The sequence below is a fragment of the Oryza glaberrima genome, chromosome 7 (assembly GCF_000147395.1).
Source record: "Oryza glaberrima chromosome 7, OglaRS2, whole genome shotgun sequence".
NCBI lineage: Eukaryota > Viridiplantae > Streptophyta > Magnoliopsida > Poales > Poaceae > Oryza > Oryza glaberrima.
Genome location: NC_068332.1, coordinates 19,564,440 through 19,582,387, shown reverse-complemented (window position 1 = coordinate 19,582,387; position 17,948 = coordinate 19,564,440). Strand labels below are relative to the sequence as shown.

At 41.7% G+C, this 17,948-nt stretch overlaps 1 protein-coding gene across 1 annotated transcript; it reads left to right on the top strand.

Annotated features, from left to right (window-relative positions):
• Positions 1-9,053: 9,053 nt before the first annotated feature.
• Positions 9,054-14,856, top strand: LOC127778627 (probable mixed-linked glucan synthase 8). The gene is made up of 3 exons (XM_052305248.1): positions 9,054-9,360; positions 11,940-12,678; positions 12,827-14,856. Exons 1-3 carry the CDS (start codon positions 9,098-9,100, stop codon positions 14,468-14,470), a joined length of 2,646 nt encoding a protein of 881 aa, XP_052161208.1. The 5' UTR covers positions 9,054-9,097; the 3' UTR covers positions 14,471-14,856.
• Positions 14,857-17,948: the final 3,092 nt, after the last annotated feature.

Here is a 17,948-nt window from a genome sequence, read left to right as displayed (position 1 = left end):
GTTGCTATGATTGATTTTGGGGTTTTTATGTGATGATGATGATGTTGCTCCCGCTTGCCCCTCCATCTCCTCTCATCATCTCTTGGATGATTTTGTGATGACTTGGATTTGGATTGAGATTGAGATTTTGTTTTTGAGTTGGATTGTGATGATGTGAGATTTGAAGAGGAGGTGTGGGACAGACTAAAAATCGTGGTACGGACGACCTTATGACGAAAGGAAGAATGGGAATCTTTTAATTAGTTAAGATAAGATAATATTAAGATAGTAGTAGGGAGTAAGTTCATAAACCTAGGCCTGAAATTGAAAGTACGTTGTTTCATCAACAAGCCAAGCTTTTGGTATCTACGGCCTATCGGTCGATTCCTCGAAGGAGCGACGCACAATGTGGCCCATCAGATTACCCCCTCCCCCCCCCCCCCCCACCTGTGCGGCAGCGCCACAACATGGGCCGACCCACCCAACCATCGATCCACACTCGAAAAAGCTAATGGGCGACCAGTCGCGCGCGCCCTCCCCCGCACGACTGGACACGTGTCGCGCGCGGAGGGGGCGGCAGACGGCGCCCACGCGGGATTTTATTTTTTTTCCGTTTCTCTTCCCTTTTTTTCCGGTTCTCTTTCTGTTTTGGTTTTTTTCATTTCTCTTTCCTTTTTTTCCGGTTCTCTTTCTGTTTTGGTTTTGTTCGGTTTCTCTTCTTTTTGTTCGGTTCTCTTTCTATTTGGTTTTTTTCTCTTTTTTTTTCTCTTCTTTTTTTTCGGTTTTTTAAGATATACGTATGCAAAGTTTATATACGTATGTATGCTAAGTTTTGTATTTTTTTTATTCATGTTTTTTCTCTCGGTTTTTAATATGTACATATACAAAATTAGTATAAGCATATGCAAACTTTGTATACACGTATACAAACTTTGCATACGTGTATACAAAGTTTATATATGTGTACATACGGGATGCAAGGTTTGTATACGCGTATACAAAGTTTGCATTTGTAGCTACGTATAAAAACCTAAAAAATACACGTATATAAATTTTGTAAATGTGTATATAAACTTTATATATATGTATACAAAATTGGTATACGTAGGTATAAAAACCCAAAAAAAATACACATTTACAAACTTTATATGTGTGTATATAAAATTTGTATACATGTATATTAAATTGGTATACGTACGTATAAAACCTAAAAATAAACGTATACAAAATTTGTATTTGTACGTATATAAAATTTGCATACATAAGTATTAAAAACAGAAAAAGATATGGAAAGAAAAAAACAGAAAAAACAAAACGGAAGGTAGGGAAGAAAAACAGAAAAAACCTAAAAAAAAGAGAAACCGAAAAAAAATAAAAAAGAAACGGAAAACGCGGGCGCTCAAGAGAAACCGAAAAAAAAACGGAAAATACGGTCGCTAGTAGTAGAGAGGAGAGGCTAGAAGCGTCAGAACTGATCGCGCGACATGCAGAGAGCGCGACTGATCGCACATTAGGGCTCCCACCGGCTTACGTTTCCGACAGCCAAGACGTACGCCGCGCGAGGCCGAGCCACCGACACTCGCTCGCCCTCACCGCCGCGACTCGCGAGAGGCTGTGGCCTGGCTGGCTGCATGCGCTGACGCGCGTACGTACTAAGCTTATGGCCGATCGCAGCGACCGGGCACCACCACGTACTATAGATCATATCGCGGGCCTCGACACCATGCACGATACGTATGGATACTGCACGCATGCAGCTATACCGTCTGGCGTCTGTAATACGGCTGCGCGTACTATCCGGACAAGCTAAGGCAAAGGCAAATTATTGGCGGTATTATCGACCAATCGATCGGCGTACGTACGGTCCGTGTGGTGGACGTGGCATGCAAAGTAGTGATGTGGATGCGTCATCTACAGGCTACATGAGTATTTCGATCGATCTTGTGATGAGATCTGTCTGCCCCGATCTAGCGCGCGCGATGCATATGCCAACTTGCAAAATTAAGGTTCGCGCGATAATTTCGTCGTCGTAGGCTCGTAGCACGTACTGCACTAAAATGAAAAACAATCTCGTAGCACTCGGGAGCTAGTACTGTCGATTAGCATGTGCGAGGTGACCAATCACAGTCGGCAATCGGGACCTTGAGAATTGGGCCCACTAATCATAATCCACTTCAGTCAAGTGCTATACTTAATCATAATCCACTTTAGTCTTCATTAGCCATCTCTCTTAAGTGCCAAATCAGCTAATTTGATGATTTGGAAGAGAGAGAGAGAGAGAGAGGGAGGAGGATAGAGAAACAATTGATGTTTTGGTTGACATCGACTAAACAACGACCCTACAGCGAGGAAAACGTACGTGAGGAGACGAAAGCACCGGCACCGTTGTACAGCCCCGACTTCACAAGAGTCTTCCCATCGGATCTGATGCGGGACATATTGATTTTTGGCACGGGAAATTAAACCATCGTCCTCAAGTTTTCTCTGCATCCCCAAATCGAAGCTGAAGATCCGAGCGGCGCGATTCCTCTGGCCGGGGGGAACGTCACGCCGCCCTCCGTCGTGCCACCGCTCGTCCTGATCCCCTTGCTCCATCGCCGGACGCTGGGCTTCTTGCACATGAGCCAGCCAGCGGACGCCCCAATCCCACTGCCTCTCCGCAGCGAGCCACCGGTGAACGCGTCGAGCGACTGCTCCGATTTCATCGGCAACAACCTCATCTTGAACGGCCTGGTCCGCAAGAATCCAGGATGGTTACCATGCATGCCACCCTTGCCTAGCGTACCAAGCAAAACCAAAATACTGCAAGACGAAAGGAGGAAGAGGAGGTCTCTGCTCTGAGCAAATGGCGATGTGAACTGCGCAAGTTGCTTGTTCTTTTTTTTTTCTTTTGTCGCGCGTCTCAGACTAGCTGAGATGTACATGTGTCCGGACATGACGCATTTCATCAAAAAAAATTTACCATTTTGCTAGCCTACGTAACAGTTGCTTTTACTTTCAAAAAACACAAAAACATATGCAAAGATGAAATGCACACACGCAACAATTTAATTAGCATGCATTAATGTAGAGTCAGCTTAAGAGACAGTCCCTTATATGAGTGGTGTTTCCTTTATTGGCGTGGAATACCTAAGTCCATTCCCAGTGCACACATATGGCGCGTGACAATATTGGTCCATGTAGACAAATAGCTTGCATGGAGGAGAGAGGGGAGTGGGGACCATGATTTCACCGGGTTCACGTGACCAAAGTTAGTAACGAGAGTCTCGCAACAGTTTCATAAAAAAATTATCACAACTGTGCGGGACAAGAAAGAGAGAGAGAGGGGGGGGGAACGGTGTCCAAGCTCGATTTGCGCCGAGAGGGGTGCGAAGGTGGTGAAGTGGTGACGAGCCCAAGCCCTAGCCCGACGACGGCGCCCTCTATGGGGACCTCGCCTGCCCACGCCTCCTAATCCACGTCAGAGGAGCTCGCCGAAGAGGGGAGAGGAGTAGGGGTGCTGACGCCGCTAGATCCGCCCCTAGCTTAGGCGGTCATCGGCTCGATCTGCGGGGATCTCGCTGCCCACGTCGTTGGGGGCTCCTCGACCACCGCCATTGTGTGGATTCAGGGTAGCCAAGGGAGGAGGCTAGAGGGGTAGAGGAAGGAATGGTGCCACGGTGATGATCAGAGCAGGGAGAGAGGGACGATTGTGGTGCACAGCGGCTCGATCTGCCCCGTGCGGTCACGCCGTTGAGGGAGGAGGCCGGAGGGGGAGAGGGAAGGGTGGTGGTGGCCGAAGCGGTGGAAGAACGAAGGTGGAGAGGAGAACGTCGGTTGAGGTCGTGAGGAAAAGGGGAGAGAGGGGGAAAGACCGAGAAAAATGGAGAATTTTATTTTCATGGACCCCACTTGAGGTTACAACGTTGTGAAACTTGTGTCTAACACGGTTCTTCAACCTATGTGGCATGTAAGGTCCAGCAATTATATGTACCACATGGCTACTAACTTATGAGACCGTAATAGACTCTACCTTTGAAAATGTCTTAAGTTACACAAAAATAAATTACTCTTGTAGGGCCCAAAATAGGCTACGACATATCAATTTGACATTTTTTGTTTCCAAGTTTTTATTCATGCATTCTATAAAAAAAGAAGTTCCTGAAAAGGAAAACACAGAGGAACAGTATTCTTACTTGTTCTAGCACGTACAGATCGATCTTGCTGTTGGGTCCTCAGAGTAAAAAAAAATAGATTTGATCAGTTTGATCCGATCAGGACCACTTAAACAAACACCGGCCAATTAAACAAAGTATTTTTCTACTACTCCTAAACAAAATCAACTGACGAGATCCATAAACCGTACATAAATAATCGGGACATCGCTATATATAGGTGTTCAAACGAGCCAGCGATGCATGTATATACACACAACAAACATTAATCAGTAGTTCGTTCCAAAAAAAAAATTAATCAGTATGAATTATTTTTTCCACGAGTTAATTAATTAAATCTAGAGATCGAGTCTGGCAGTACTATTAGATAAGCCAAAGTACATGTGTACATACACAGACAAAACAACAGCAATTATAGTACACACATCGCGCCGTGCCTTCCCGTCCAAACATGTCATGATCAGTGATCTAACGGCTGCTGGTATATACGTCCATGAAGAGCATGCACGTTGCTTGCATGCATGCACACTGTTTTGTACAACTATATACAACTTTGTGTCCCCTGGACCAACAACTGGCTTATTCGGTTCGTAGGATTTCAAAATCATAGTAACCCCAAAAAAATAAAGAGTAAAGGATTAGTAGTATATCAGATGTAATTCAGTCTAATTCTGAGAAACTTTTTCTAAAGTAGTTCTCATCTCATGTTAAGAATTCTATGGAATAAAAAAAAATTCAAGAGCTCTCACCTCATGCCAGGAGTTCTATGAAATAAATTTGTAAGACTATAATTGATCCTTGGGAATTTGATACGGAGGAGTATATGAAACCAATTAATGATGCATATAAAAATATATCATAAGGTTTTAATTTCTACGATAATCCGATAATCCTTTGTAAATCATACAAACCGAGTGCAGAGATCGACCCTGGGCGCTGCCATGTCAATATCGTGGGCAAACGAGACAAAAATAATAATTCGTACGTGGTGCGCGTTTAATGGTTATTTTTTAACTCAAGTGGCGTACGTTTAAGTGTTCAGCATTCGGCTGGCATCTGGTTGTTGGCTACCTTGTGTTTCATCAGGGCGAAATGAATTTACATCTGGTTAGATCTCGACGACATATGAAATGATTAATTGAGTTGGATAAGATTATAATTATTCATTTTTCGTCATGTGATTCTGCCTGCACCTGACATAGTGACATGACATGCAATGGTTCCCTGCCTCCAAGCTCCAACTCAGACCATTCTCCCTTGTCTACCTGGTCCTATGGGCACGAACCAAGGAATTTAGAACATGATGGCTGGGCTGGATAATCAAGCTGGTAGTACTCTATCCGTTCCATAATATAAAGGATTTTAATTTTTTTTCCTTACAACGTTTGACTACTCGTCTTATTCAAAATTTTTAAAATTATTATTTATTTTATTTGTGACTTATTTTATTATCTACAGTACTTTAAGCACAACTTTTCATTTTTTATATTTGTAAAAAAAGTTTGAATAAGACAAATGGTCAAACGTTATAAGCAAAAACTCAAAATCCTTTATATTGTGGGACGGAGGGAGTATATCATTATATTACCTTCACGCTCTATTGCTTTATATATTATAGACTCATGGAGTATTTGAAAAACAGAAATATAGTATAGAAGTATTTCTCAGTCTGCAAAAAAACCAACTTAATTATTTTGTATAGTAATATGGAGGGAGTTGGATTATCCAGCCCCGTTCGATCTCCCGTTTGAGAGTTGGATTTTTTTTTTCACGCAAAACGAAAAACCTCATTAGCACATGATTAATTAATTATTAACTATTATAAATTTGAAAAATAAATTTATTTGCTTTTTTAAACAACTTCTATATAGAAATTATTTTAAAAAATATATACCATTTAACAGTTTAAAAGGCGTGCTAATAGAAAACGAGAAACGATTCAGTCCGTCGCAGAAGGGGCAAGAATAATGCAAGGCAGCAAGGGCTTATCGTATACATTTCTTCCACCAATGGCCAGACCCCTCACTATTTTTTATGGAAAAACCCCTCACCTTTTATCGATATATAGTATAGTAGCACACCATTATCTTTTTAATTTTTGAACTAGCACCACTACCTTCCATCCCACTTCGAAGAGTTGAGCTCAAGTAGTGGTCAATAGTTTTCAACTTTAATTTTGAAATTTTCAACTCAAGAGATCATGGATTGTATTTGTAGGTGGTAGCCAGTTTCAAATCAACCCGAGATCGTATCCCACCCACCCCCAAGCTTTAAAATCCTTGCCACGGTAGGTAGTGTAGCCGGTCACTATCTAAGCTGAGGGCGCATGCAGAGTGCTCTAGCTAGGAGGTTGTTGTGTCGATGGTCAGTCACCACTCACCAGTAGCACAATGAGCATAAGAGACATCGAGGAAACTAATTACCATTCTTATTAACATATTTTAATTGGCTAATTTTTAGAGGTTTTCTAGTAGTAATTAACTAATAATCAAATCAGTGTTTTGATGAACATGTTGTCCAAAATGTCACTTATCTATGATTGGAGATAGTATATATCTCTAGTTGGAATTAATAGAAACCAAGATCGAGCTACCATTTTTATTATCCAAAAAGACATGGTCTACAATAATCGTTTGCTTGTTAGTTTATCCGCGTAAGCCCCGTAGCCAAAATTTAAAATTTGAAACCTAATTTATGTTGATTTTGGTTTTTGTCTAGGATACTTTTCAGCATTAGTTTTTAAACTGCCAACAACACCGTTACAAAAATATTATCAATAATCTTTTTTTTGTTTCGTTTATTTTTTTTATTATGGTTTAATAGTCGTAGCCAAATGATCATAGCCGAAAAAAGTCCAAGGTACCTAGCCAATTAAATCCAAAACTAACTCCCCAAAACATTTCTCATACGGATAACCATCTACAGCATTCCTTTAAGAGTAAATTTCAGAAAACTGCAACTATAGTAACAAAGCTATCAGTTTGCTGCAATATTAGTGATCTATTTCAGTTTGCTGCAACAATAACGTGGGAAATTATCACAAAACTATAACTTTTACATAATATGCTGCTACAGGACATGTAGATGACAACTGTAGCAGCATATCACATAAAAGTTACAGTTTTTTATTAATTCCCCACGTTATTATTGCAGCAAACTGAAATAGATCACTAATGTTGCAGCAAACTGATAGTTTTGTCATTATAGTTGCAGTTTTCTGAAATTTACTCTTCTTTTAATTTATCTCCAAAAGTATCCATTTCGTAGTGAGGTTAATTATTTTGAAATTCGATATAGATCCGTCGTTTAAGAATCACGTTTTCCCCTATCAGAAATTTAGCCGTTAGCAAGTTAGATCCATGTAATGAGTAATGTGTATGTTGTATATATACAAGCATCCATTGATTATAATATAATATATTACTGTATAGCACTGTACACGGCATCTCTATAAGTGAATGGTGAATCCCAAGAATCAACTAGGATGAGCCACATAATCAACAAAAATAATAGACACTGAATCTACATAAAGACAAAATAGCAAGAAGAAATATGAGCCATTGGATTCACTTTGTCTATAAGTTTCCTTAACCTACTAAGAAAAAATAGTAAGGTTATGGATATAACTTTACAATGTACACTTTTAATTAAAAAACTATTTTGCAAATATACCCTTTTACTCTATCTATGCAACTTTCCTTTGAGGAAAAACATTACAAACTTTACAATGTACACTTTTAATTAAAAAACTATTTTGCAAATATACCCTTTTACTCTATCTATGCAACTTTTCTTTGAGGAAAAAAATTACAAATGGATCACTGACCTATATTTAGAAAGATCCAACAAATGTTGTGCATATAATTTTTCAAATCACACGGTTTACAAATAAACCTCATGTTTTAATAAATATTAATATGATCCGACTAAGCTTTATATCATTCAAAGTTATATATATTAGTAATGACAGTATATATGTGTGTGTGATATGCTGATGTAACTATCAGCTATATATGCACCCATTAAAGACGTTATGATTAATCATCATTACAAATTTAAGCTTATTATTGCTACTACAATCTATAGACATATTTAATAGAGAGGGAGTTTATAGTTGTGCGATGCGAGTTTATAGTTGCGCGATGCGCAACTTAATATACTAGTAACTATGGGCGATTTTGAATAATATATACAGATGGAGTTGAAGATTTCATCCAGCCAGTGAGGGACAATGGCTCCAATCGCAGGCATGCAGCATGCATCAATTAATGTATAAGCGACGAACTGATGCGCATACAGTTAATTAACACCATGCATACAACATGTACTCTATTCGTTGATGCGACGCATGGCAATAATTTTATTAATCCAGCTTGTTTGCTTCGAAGACCGCAATATTCATATAATTTCATCGATCGATCGATCATTCGATCGTGTACATGATATGATATGCCAATATATGTAGGATGTCATTAACTTTTATAACACACATTTCATCATTTATCTTGTTAAAAAAGTTACGGAATTATTATTAGTTTTGTTGTGAGTTATTTTATTACTTAAAAATATATTAAATATGATTTATATATCTTATTTATTTGTATATTTTTTAAAAAATAAATGATTAAATATGTGTCTGAAAATCAACGATATCGTATATTAAAATAACATAGGGAATATATGCACACATATTTTATACAGGTCCACCAGCAGGTGGTGAGCCAGTCCACCCTGTACTACGTGACGTATAGGCCGAGCCGATTGCGTTTTGCGCCCTCGTGACTCGCCGCCGACACTCGCTAAGTTTGATCGCTTCTAACCGCCGCGCCCGCGCGCAGCAGGCACAGCCAGTGACCCAGTTGTACATATACCCAGCGCACACTGCCTCACTAGCTCACTCCCACTCCGCCGGCCATCCACTCCCACTACTCTACCATCGTGCGCGCGACGCGCGTGCGAAATCAATGGCGGCCAACGGCGGCGGCGGCGGCGCCGGTGGCTGCAGCAATGGTGGTGGCGGCGCCGCGGCGAACGGCGGCGGCGGCGGAGGACGCGGCAGTAAGGGCGCGACGACGAGGAGGGCCAAGGTCAGCCCGATGGACAGGTACTGGGTGCCCACTGACGAGAAGGAGATGGCGGCGGCGGTCGCCGACGGCGGCGAGGACGGACGGCGGCCGCTGCTGTTCCGGACGTTCACGGCCAGCGGCATCCTCCTCCAACCCTACAGGTGCGAATTTGCGATAGTGCAAGCCGCACTTGAGGATCGTATCTGATCTTTCCTCATCATCATTCAAGTGGCATAATCGATCTTCTTCCAAGTTTTCAACTTCCATTTTGAATTACTAGCTCACTGCTAAATTTCTATGGGATCACTCACTAATATATTATTAGTAGGGAGTAGCTATATATTTATGATACCATATTTTTATAAAAGAAATTAGACCGTTTTACACTACAAACTAAAATCACTATAATTTTTTAAGACTTACACTATAATTACATACATTGCAAGTTTTAATATTTATATTATAATTTTCTAATACACAATATATAAAATAATTGAGATTAAAAGTAATTTATTATCTAATATAGAAAAAGATAGAAGTATACTTATGTATTGGAGAAAGAGTCGCAAACTAGTAGTGGTTCCGTCTTTAGTGGCTGCATCATCCAGCGAGTGAGCGAACAAGTGAACGCCTCAGTCAGTCAGGCTGTGTTTAGATAAGGGGTAAAAAAAAATTTTTTTGTCCGTGTCACATCGGATATACGGATACATTTGAAGTATTAAACGTAGTCTAATAACCAAACAAATTACAGAATCCATCTGTAAACTACAAGACAAATTTATTAAGTCTAATTAATCCATCATTAGTAAATGTTTACTTTAGCACTACATTGTCAAATCATGGAGCAATTAGGCTTAAAAGATTCGTCTCGCAATTTACACGTAATATGTATAATTAGTTTTTATATTTGTCTATATTTAATACTGCATGCATGTGTCCAAATATTCAATATGGTAGGATGAAAAACTTGCTAGGGATATAAAAAGGACCTCAGTCTTGTGGCTTTTTTGTTTTTATTTGTTTCCTTACATATAGAAAAAAATAATTGAAACTAATAAAAAAATATTACTAGTAGGTGCAAAAGTGTTCGGTTTGAAAATGAACGAAATGTGATGGTGTAGGATTTTCATCATTGCAGAGACTGTGTGAACAGGCGTTTTCAGCCGGTTGAAATTAGCTTCGGTTTCCAGCTATATGTTCAGTTTTGTCATATGCGTCCGTTAGTTACAATGGGAATCTCATGGGCCACACTAACCAGCGTCCAAACTCCAAATTATTGAGCCCAACAGCAGCCTCTGCCACGTGAAAAATGTTGGACCGAAATACCCCCCTGCGGTCAATAGCCCATGGGCCTCAAACCTAACGCGCTACTCCTGCTAAGGGCAGTCCCACATGTCAGTGCCCGAGGAGGCAAGTGGGAGTGGGACCCAACTCCACTCTCCTCCCCTTCCCAACACTGTGGCACACCGCACATGGCTCGCCGAGGCCACGAGCGGCGTAACCCTACGTAGGGGACGCGCGTGTCTTCGCTCCTCCACCCTTCCGCTCGGACGCGGCTTGCTCCTCCACAGTGCTCCCATCCATGCTCCGTTGCATCGGACGGCTTCGGTTATTTAGCGGTGGGTTCGTCTCTGTTTTTATTTCTTTTTTACCTGCAAAATCAGCGGCGGTATTTTTCGAAAGAAAAAAAAACTTCAACAGAAAAGAAGGCATATAGCAGACGATAAATCATAAAACTGCTACTTAGATCGGTTGCATCCTTCTTCTACCAAAGATATCCAAAGTAACCTTATATTTGAGGGGAAACCATCTAGAGCATTCTCTATCTGATAAAACTATTACGATCACTTGAATAACTGCATTCATATTGCGCATGCCGCAGAAAATATCCTATCCTCATGTACTGTGATAAAATATTTAATTAGTTGCTTAGTGCTAATTACAGTGTCACGAAAGCCTAAATTAGCAATCGCTTGATCCTAACATGTGCTTGATCGTTAGCATTGACGATTTGAAAAATCGCGTTGCCGAAGAGAATCAAAGATCTTGCCACCGTTGATCGTTGTTCTAGCCGATTCATTTTTTCCCTTTCTCCGATTATTTCCATGGGAGAGGAACTTGGAGAAAGAAAATGAATAGGCTTGGGAGAAAAAAGATGCAGGCCCATCACCGAAGAATCAGAGCCGTCCGATGAATTGGGAGTACGGATGGGAGCACTGTGGAGGAGCAGGCAAGCCGCGTCCCTTCCGCTCCCAGATCCCAGCCCTTTCCGCCGTCCAGTCTGGCTGCACCCCACCCCCCCCCCCCCCCCCCCCCCCCCCCCCCCCCGCGCGGCCCCTGTTACCGTGGCAGTGCGGCTCGCCGGAGGGTCCGACCCGCGGCATCGAAGCCGAACGGGATCGGCTGAGGTCCCAGTAGGCTATTAGCCCCATCATCTTCTCGCCACATTCGAGATAGGTTTGACTAGTGGACTCATTTTTTTCTTTAGAAGGTGCAATGCTATTGCTATGAATTGTGGGTTGTGGCTGGTAGTTGAAATGCTTGTGCATTTGAATTGACAGTTTTAAAATTAAATATGCGATGTTTTCAGTTACTAAATTTGAAGTGTATTAGGCATGGACACGGTGTATTAATTTCTTCCCAAAAAATACAATGCTAATGTTCAAGGCTTTTATTCTCTTGTGCCAGCTTTGTAGATTTTGAGTATTCTGACCTTTTTTTTTCCATTTCTTTGCAACAGGTTATTGACATTGGTCAGATTGGTTGCTATCGTCCTATTTTTCATATGGCGTATCAGGCACCCGTACGCCGATGGCATGTTTTTCTGGTGGATATCTGTGATTGGGGATTTTTGGTTTGGTGTTAGTTGGCTACTAAACCAAGTGGCAAAGCTGAAACCGATCAAGCGTGTTCCCGATCTTGCCCTCTTACAACAACAGTTTGATCTTCCTGATGGAAACTCCAACCTCCCTGGCCTTGATGTATTCATCAACACCGTCGATCCCATAAATGAGCCTATGATATACACTATGAACGCCATTTTGTCCATTCTTGCAGCAGACTACCCAGTTGACAAGCATGCTTGCTATCTTTCGGATGATGGTGGATCGATCATCCATTATGATGGTTTACTTGAGACTGCAAAGTTTGCTAAATTATGGGTTCCCTTTTGCCGAAAACATTCCATTGAGCCTAGGGCCCCTGAGAGCTATTTTGCAGTGAAGTCGCGTCCATACGCTGGAAGTGCACCAGAGGATTTTCTCAGTGACCACAGATACATGAGTAGGGAGTATGATGAGTTCAAGGTACGCTTGGATGCTCTTTTTACCATCATTCCCAAACGGTCAGATGCATACAACCAGACACATGCCGAAGAAGGTGTGAAGGCAACCTGGATGGCAGATGGGACAGAGTGGCCTGGTACATGGATTGATCCATCTGAGAACCATAAGAAAGGACATCACGCTGGAATTGTTCAGGTATTTTCACTTGCTTATACTATTACCTTTTTCTTAATTAGCTTTCAGTAATTCCAACATATATTGACTAGAGTAGTATATGAGTTAGAGTTACCTAATAAGTTAGAGTGCACTGATATATTTTTCAACTACCATGGTTGTTCAATAGGTTATGTTGAACCATCCGAGCAATCAACCTCAACTTGGTCTACCAGCAAGCACTGACAGCCCTGTGGACTTCAGCAATGTTGATGTGCGCCTTCCTATGCTTGTATACATAGCCCGCGAGAAGCGCCCAGGCTATGACCACCAAAAGAAGGCAGGTGCCATGAACGTGCAGCTGCGAGTATCTGCCCTCCTCACCAATGCACCATTCATCATCAACTTTGATGGTGACCACTATGTCAACAATTCGAAGGCCTTCCGTGCTGGTATATGTTTCATGCTCGATCGACGTGAAGGTGACAACACCGCCTTTGTCCAATTCCCCCAACGTTTTGATGACGTTGACCCAACTGATAGGTATTGCAATCACAACCGAGTCTTCTTTGATGCTACTTTGCTCGGCCTCAATGGTATCCAGGGCCCTTCTTATGTTGGCACCGGTTGCATGTTCCGCCGAGTCGCACTGTATGGTGTTGACCCACCTCGTTGGAGACCCGATGATTGCAATATTGTGGATAGCTCCAAAAAGTTTGGCAACTTGGACTCCTTCATCAGCTCAATACCTATAGCAGCAAACCAAGAACGCTCAATCATATCACCGCCTGCCCTTGAAGAGTCTATCCTGCAGGAGTTGAGTGATGCCATGGCATGTGCATATGAGGATGGGACTGACTGGGGCAAGGATGTTGGTTGGGTTTACAATATTGCAACCGAGGATGTGGTGACTGGTTTCCGATTGCATCGGACAGGGTGGCGCTCAATGTACTGCCGCATGGAGCCTGATGCATTCCGCGGCACTGCACCAATCAACCTCACTGAGCGTCTCTACCAGATTCTGCGCTGGTCAGGTGGCTCCCTTGAGATGTTCTTCTCACATAACTGCCCACTCCTTGCTGGCCGCCGACTCAACTTTATGCAACGAATTGCTTACGTTAACATGACAGGCTACCCAGTTACATCAGTCTTCCTTTTGTTCTATCTCCTCTTCCCAGTCATATGGATCTTCCGCGGCATATTCTACATACAGAAGCCATTTCCTACATATGTATTGTACCTTGTGATCGTCATATTTATGTCAGAAATGATCGGTATGGTTGAGATCAAGTGGGCGGGGCTAACACTACTGGACTGGATCCGCAATGAACAGTTCTACATTATTGGAGCAACAGCTGTTTACCCGCTTGCAGTCCTGCACATAGTGCTGAAGTGTTTTGGTTTGAAGGGTGTCTCATTCAAGCTGACAGCAAAACAAGTAGCAAGCAGCACCAGCGAGAAGTTTGCAGAACTGTATGATGTTCAATGGGCACCATTGTTGTTCCCAACGATAGTGGTGATAGCAGTGAATATCTGTGCCATTGGCGCGGCAATAGGCAAGGCTCTCTTTGGAGGATGGTCACTGATGCAGATGGGAGATGCGTCGCTCGGGCTGGTATTCAACGTGTGGATCCTGCTGCTAATATATCCATTTGCACTGGGTATCATGGGAAGATGGAGCAAGAGACCCTATATCCTGTTCATCTTGATTGTGATTTCGTTTGTTATAATCGCATTGGCCGATATTGCCATCCAGGCGATGCGTTCTGGATCCGTTCAGCTCCACTTTAGACGGTCAGGTGGAGCCAACTTCCCTACAAGCTGGGGGTTTTAGGATTAATTTGTATCTCCAATGTTAGCTGGTACTTGTTTTCCCCTTGTTGAGTTTTTTTTTTTGTTGATTCTCAGGTTTTACTTTACATGTTGTGCATAGCATAGTACATATACAGATTCGTACAATAAATGAAAGATTAGCCATTTGTTTGATAAAAGAAGTTGTACTGATGTTTTCTTTTGAGAACGGAGAAGTTGTGCTAATGTACCTCTCACAGTTAAATTTTCAAGTGTTCTACAGCATGAGTCCAATGTATGAAATGATGCATGTGGGTAACTCCTGTAGTCAAATTAGCAAGGTACCGTTGTATCAAGATTTCTTAGTCCATCTGCTAACTGCATTATTCACATATTTGAGTATGAATCTCGCGTGCCTGCTTCTCGAACTGTCTGAACTTCACTGTGAGAGTTTCTTTACGAGTTTCTAGTATTTGCATTTGGAATCAATCCACTGTGGTCTGCAAGTTCATTGCATCTAACATGTAAGTATCAGCCTGCCAAATATTAAGGCGCCCTCTAATTCAAAGAAAATTCATAGGAATTTTAGAGGATTTCATTTCTATAGGAATTTTTCCTATATAACTTTTTGAATCAAAAGAATGAATCCTATAGAATGCCTAATGCCATGTAAGTTTTGGAGGAAAACTAACACGAGGTTTTACCCCATGGAAACTTTCTTTTGAGTTTTTATCTCTCCTCTTATTTCTGTATTTTTCTGTTGTCCAATCAAACGGTCATTCATGTATTTTACAATCCTCTGTTTTATACTTACCTTCATATCAAAATCATGCGTTTTTCCTAATTCTACATTTTCTCTACCATGCGATTCAAACGGGCTCTTACCAGGGAAAGATTAACTGCAGTGAAAATCCATGGCACGATGCAGCCTGTGGTAGCAGACTGCCAAGGTATTTCTAACTGAGACGCGGGCGCCACGAGGGCCCAGCCATTCTACTCTCTATATGTATGTGTATATACGTATATATATATATATTTTATAAACATACGTATAAACTTTGCATTATACAATACAAAGAGTGTGTGCGCGCGCGCATATATATATACCATTTTTTATATGTATATGCATACACTTTTTATGTGTAAAAATATATATACATATATACCAAGTTTGCATATCTACGTATAAAAAAAAGAAAAAGTTACGTATACAAAGTTTATATACGTATATGTAAAAAAAGGGGGAAAAGCGTCACGTGCCCCCTCCCCTCCCCCCTCATGTGGGGGAGCCCTAATGGGCGATCAGTCACGCCCCTTGACCAGCGCGCGATCAGTTCTAACCCCTTCTAGTCTCTCCTCTCTACTACTGCATGTATATAGGGCAGCGGACGGCACATCGCTCCCGCGTTTTCCATTTTTTTTTTCAGTTTCTCTTTTCTTTCTTGTGAGCGCCCCGCTTTTTCCGTTTTTTGTTTCTCTTTTTTTTCCTGTTTTTCTTTCGTACCTTCCGTTTCGTTTTTTTTCTTTTCGTATCATTTTCGGACGTACAAATACAAACTTTATATACGTGTATTTTTAGGTTTTTATATGTACGTATACTAATTTTGTATACATGTATACAAAGTTTGTATACACATATATAAAGTTTGTATACATGTATTTTTTGGGTTTTTATACGTGCGTATACCAATTTTATATACACGTATACAAAATTTATATACACATATAAAGTTTATATACGTGTATTTTTTTTAGGTTTTTATACATACGTACAAATACAAACTTTGTATACGCGTATACAAACTTTGCATCCCGTATGTACACATATATAAACTTTGTATACGCGTATATAAAGTTTATATACATGCATGCATACAAAGTTTGTATACGTGTGTATTAAAAAACCGAAAAAAACTGAAAAAAGATACAGAAAGAAAAAAAACAGGAAAAAACATGCGAAAAGAAAGAAAACAAAACCGCACTAAAAAGATACGAAAATAAAAAAAAAACAGAAAAGAAGAAAACCGTGCGTAAAAAAAAAGAGAAACCGCGTGCTGCTCGCGCCCCCCGCGCGCGACGCGTGTCCGGTCGCGCGGGGGAGGACGTGCGCGGCTGAGCGCTCATTAGCCTTTTCGTTTCGTGTGCGCCACATGGCTGCGTTGTGGGGGTGAGGAGGGGGGGGGGGGGGACTCGCGCAACTAGAAGTGCATTAGCTTTTTCGAACGCCGGTGGCCGTCATTGTGTAGGCGGGAAGCGATTAAGATGGAAAATTGTTCGGTATGGGCCATATAAGACGGGCTGTTGATACACCACACTTCCGTTCTAGCCCATACAAATGGCTCGCATGTGCATCGCATTAAGTTCACTTTAGGCCCCTCACTATGACACTGAGATTGAATTACATTCTTAAACCATAATAACAGATATAACCCATCGCTTAGCTTACACACCGGTGCACCCGAGATCCTGGTAGTATAGTGCATATGTTTTTTGCTGACGTGGTGACTGAGACCCGTGCAAATCCCACATGTCAGAGCTATTTCCTCCTCCCCCAACCACAACACCGAACCCCACCATTGTGTACCTGGACAGGTAATTGAACTGCCTTATGAATATGTCAGAGTCCGGTTTATTGGTCTGAAGTAAACCTGTTAAAAGCATAACGGATTTCTGAATTTGTTGACATGTTTCAGTCACAGCACAGAATAGAGCTTCTGGTATAGTGATTCAGTGATTGTTATCTCCTTCAGAGTTCAGACGTATCTGAATTCTGAATTTACCTTGTACATTACGATGTTTCACTAGCAGCTCCCTCTCAGAATGTTCTACTAGCTCTGAAAATTAACAAAGGGCACGCATTGACACGGGAAGCTCCATTGTGATCGCAGTTCGCAGAAATCCAGACCTAGGATGTTCAAAAGTGATACGGTACAAGCATTTTTTTTGGTTTGGTTGGAATGAGAACCAAGCACGCCCATACGTCGTCGAGAGTAGGCCGTTGAGCAAGCGAGCGATCTGTGAGCCAGGCAGGATGATGAGTGCAGACTGCAGAAGAGGGGCGGCGCGGCTGATGAGGAGCTTGTCAACGTGAAGTCGCTGCAGGAGAGACACGGGGATTAGAGGAGAGAGAGAGAGAGTAGGTCAGAGTAAGAGAAATAACCCTGACATGTGGAGCCCACGTGACTCACGTGAGTCCCACTAACCACGCAAGTCAAAACCGAACACTATACTATCTAGTATCTCAGGCACACCCTCTACCAGAAAAAGCATTTTTGCCGACATTGGGTATTTTTTTCGCAGACGGGCATGACCTTCCGTCTACAAAAATGTAAATCGGGATGAAACCCGCTGCCCACCTGCGAAAATCTATTTTTGCAAGTGGAAGACTTAAACGGTCCACCTGCAAAAATCCCCTTCATTTTTTAGGTGGACCTCTTATGTGGTCCGCTTGCGAAAATACATAGGGAATATAAAATAGAGGCTACATACCCTAGATTTTTTCTAAGTCCTCTTTCCCTCAC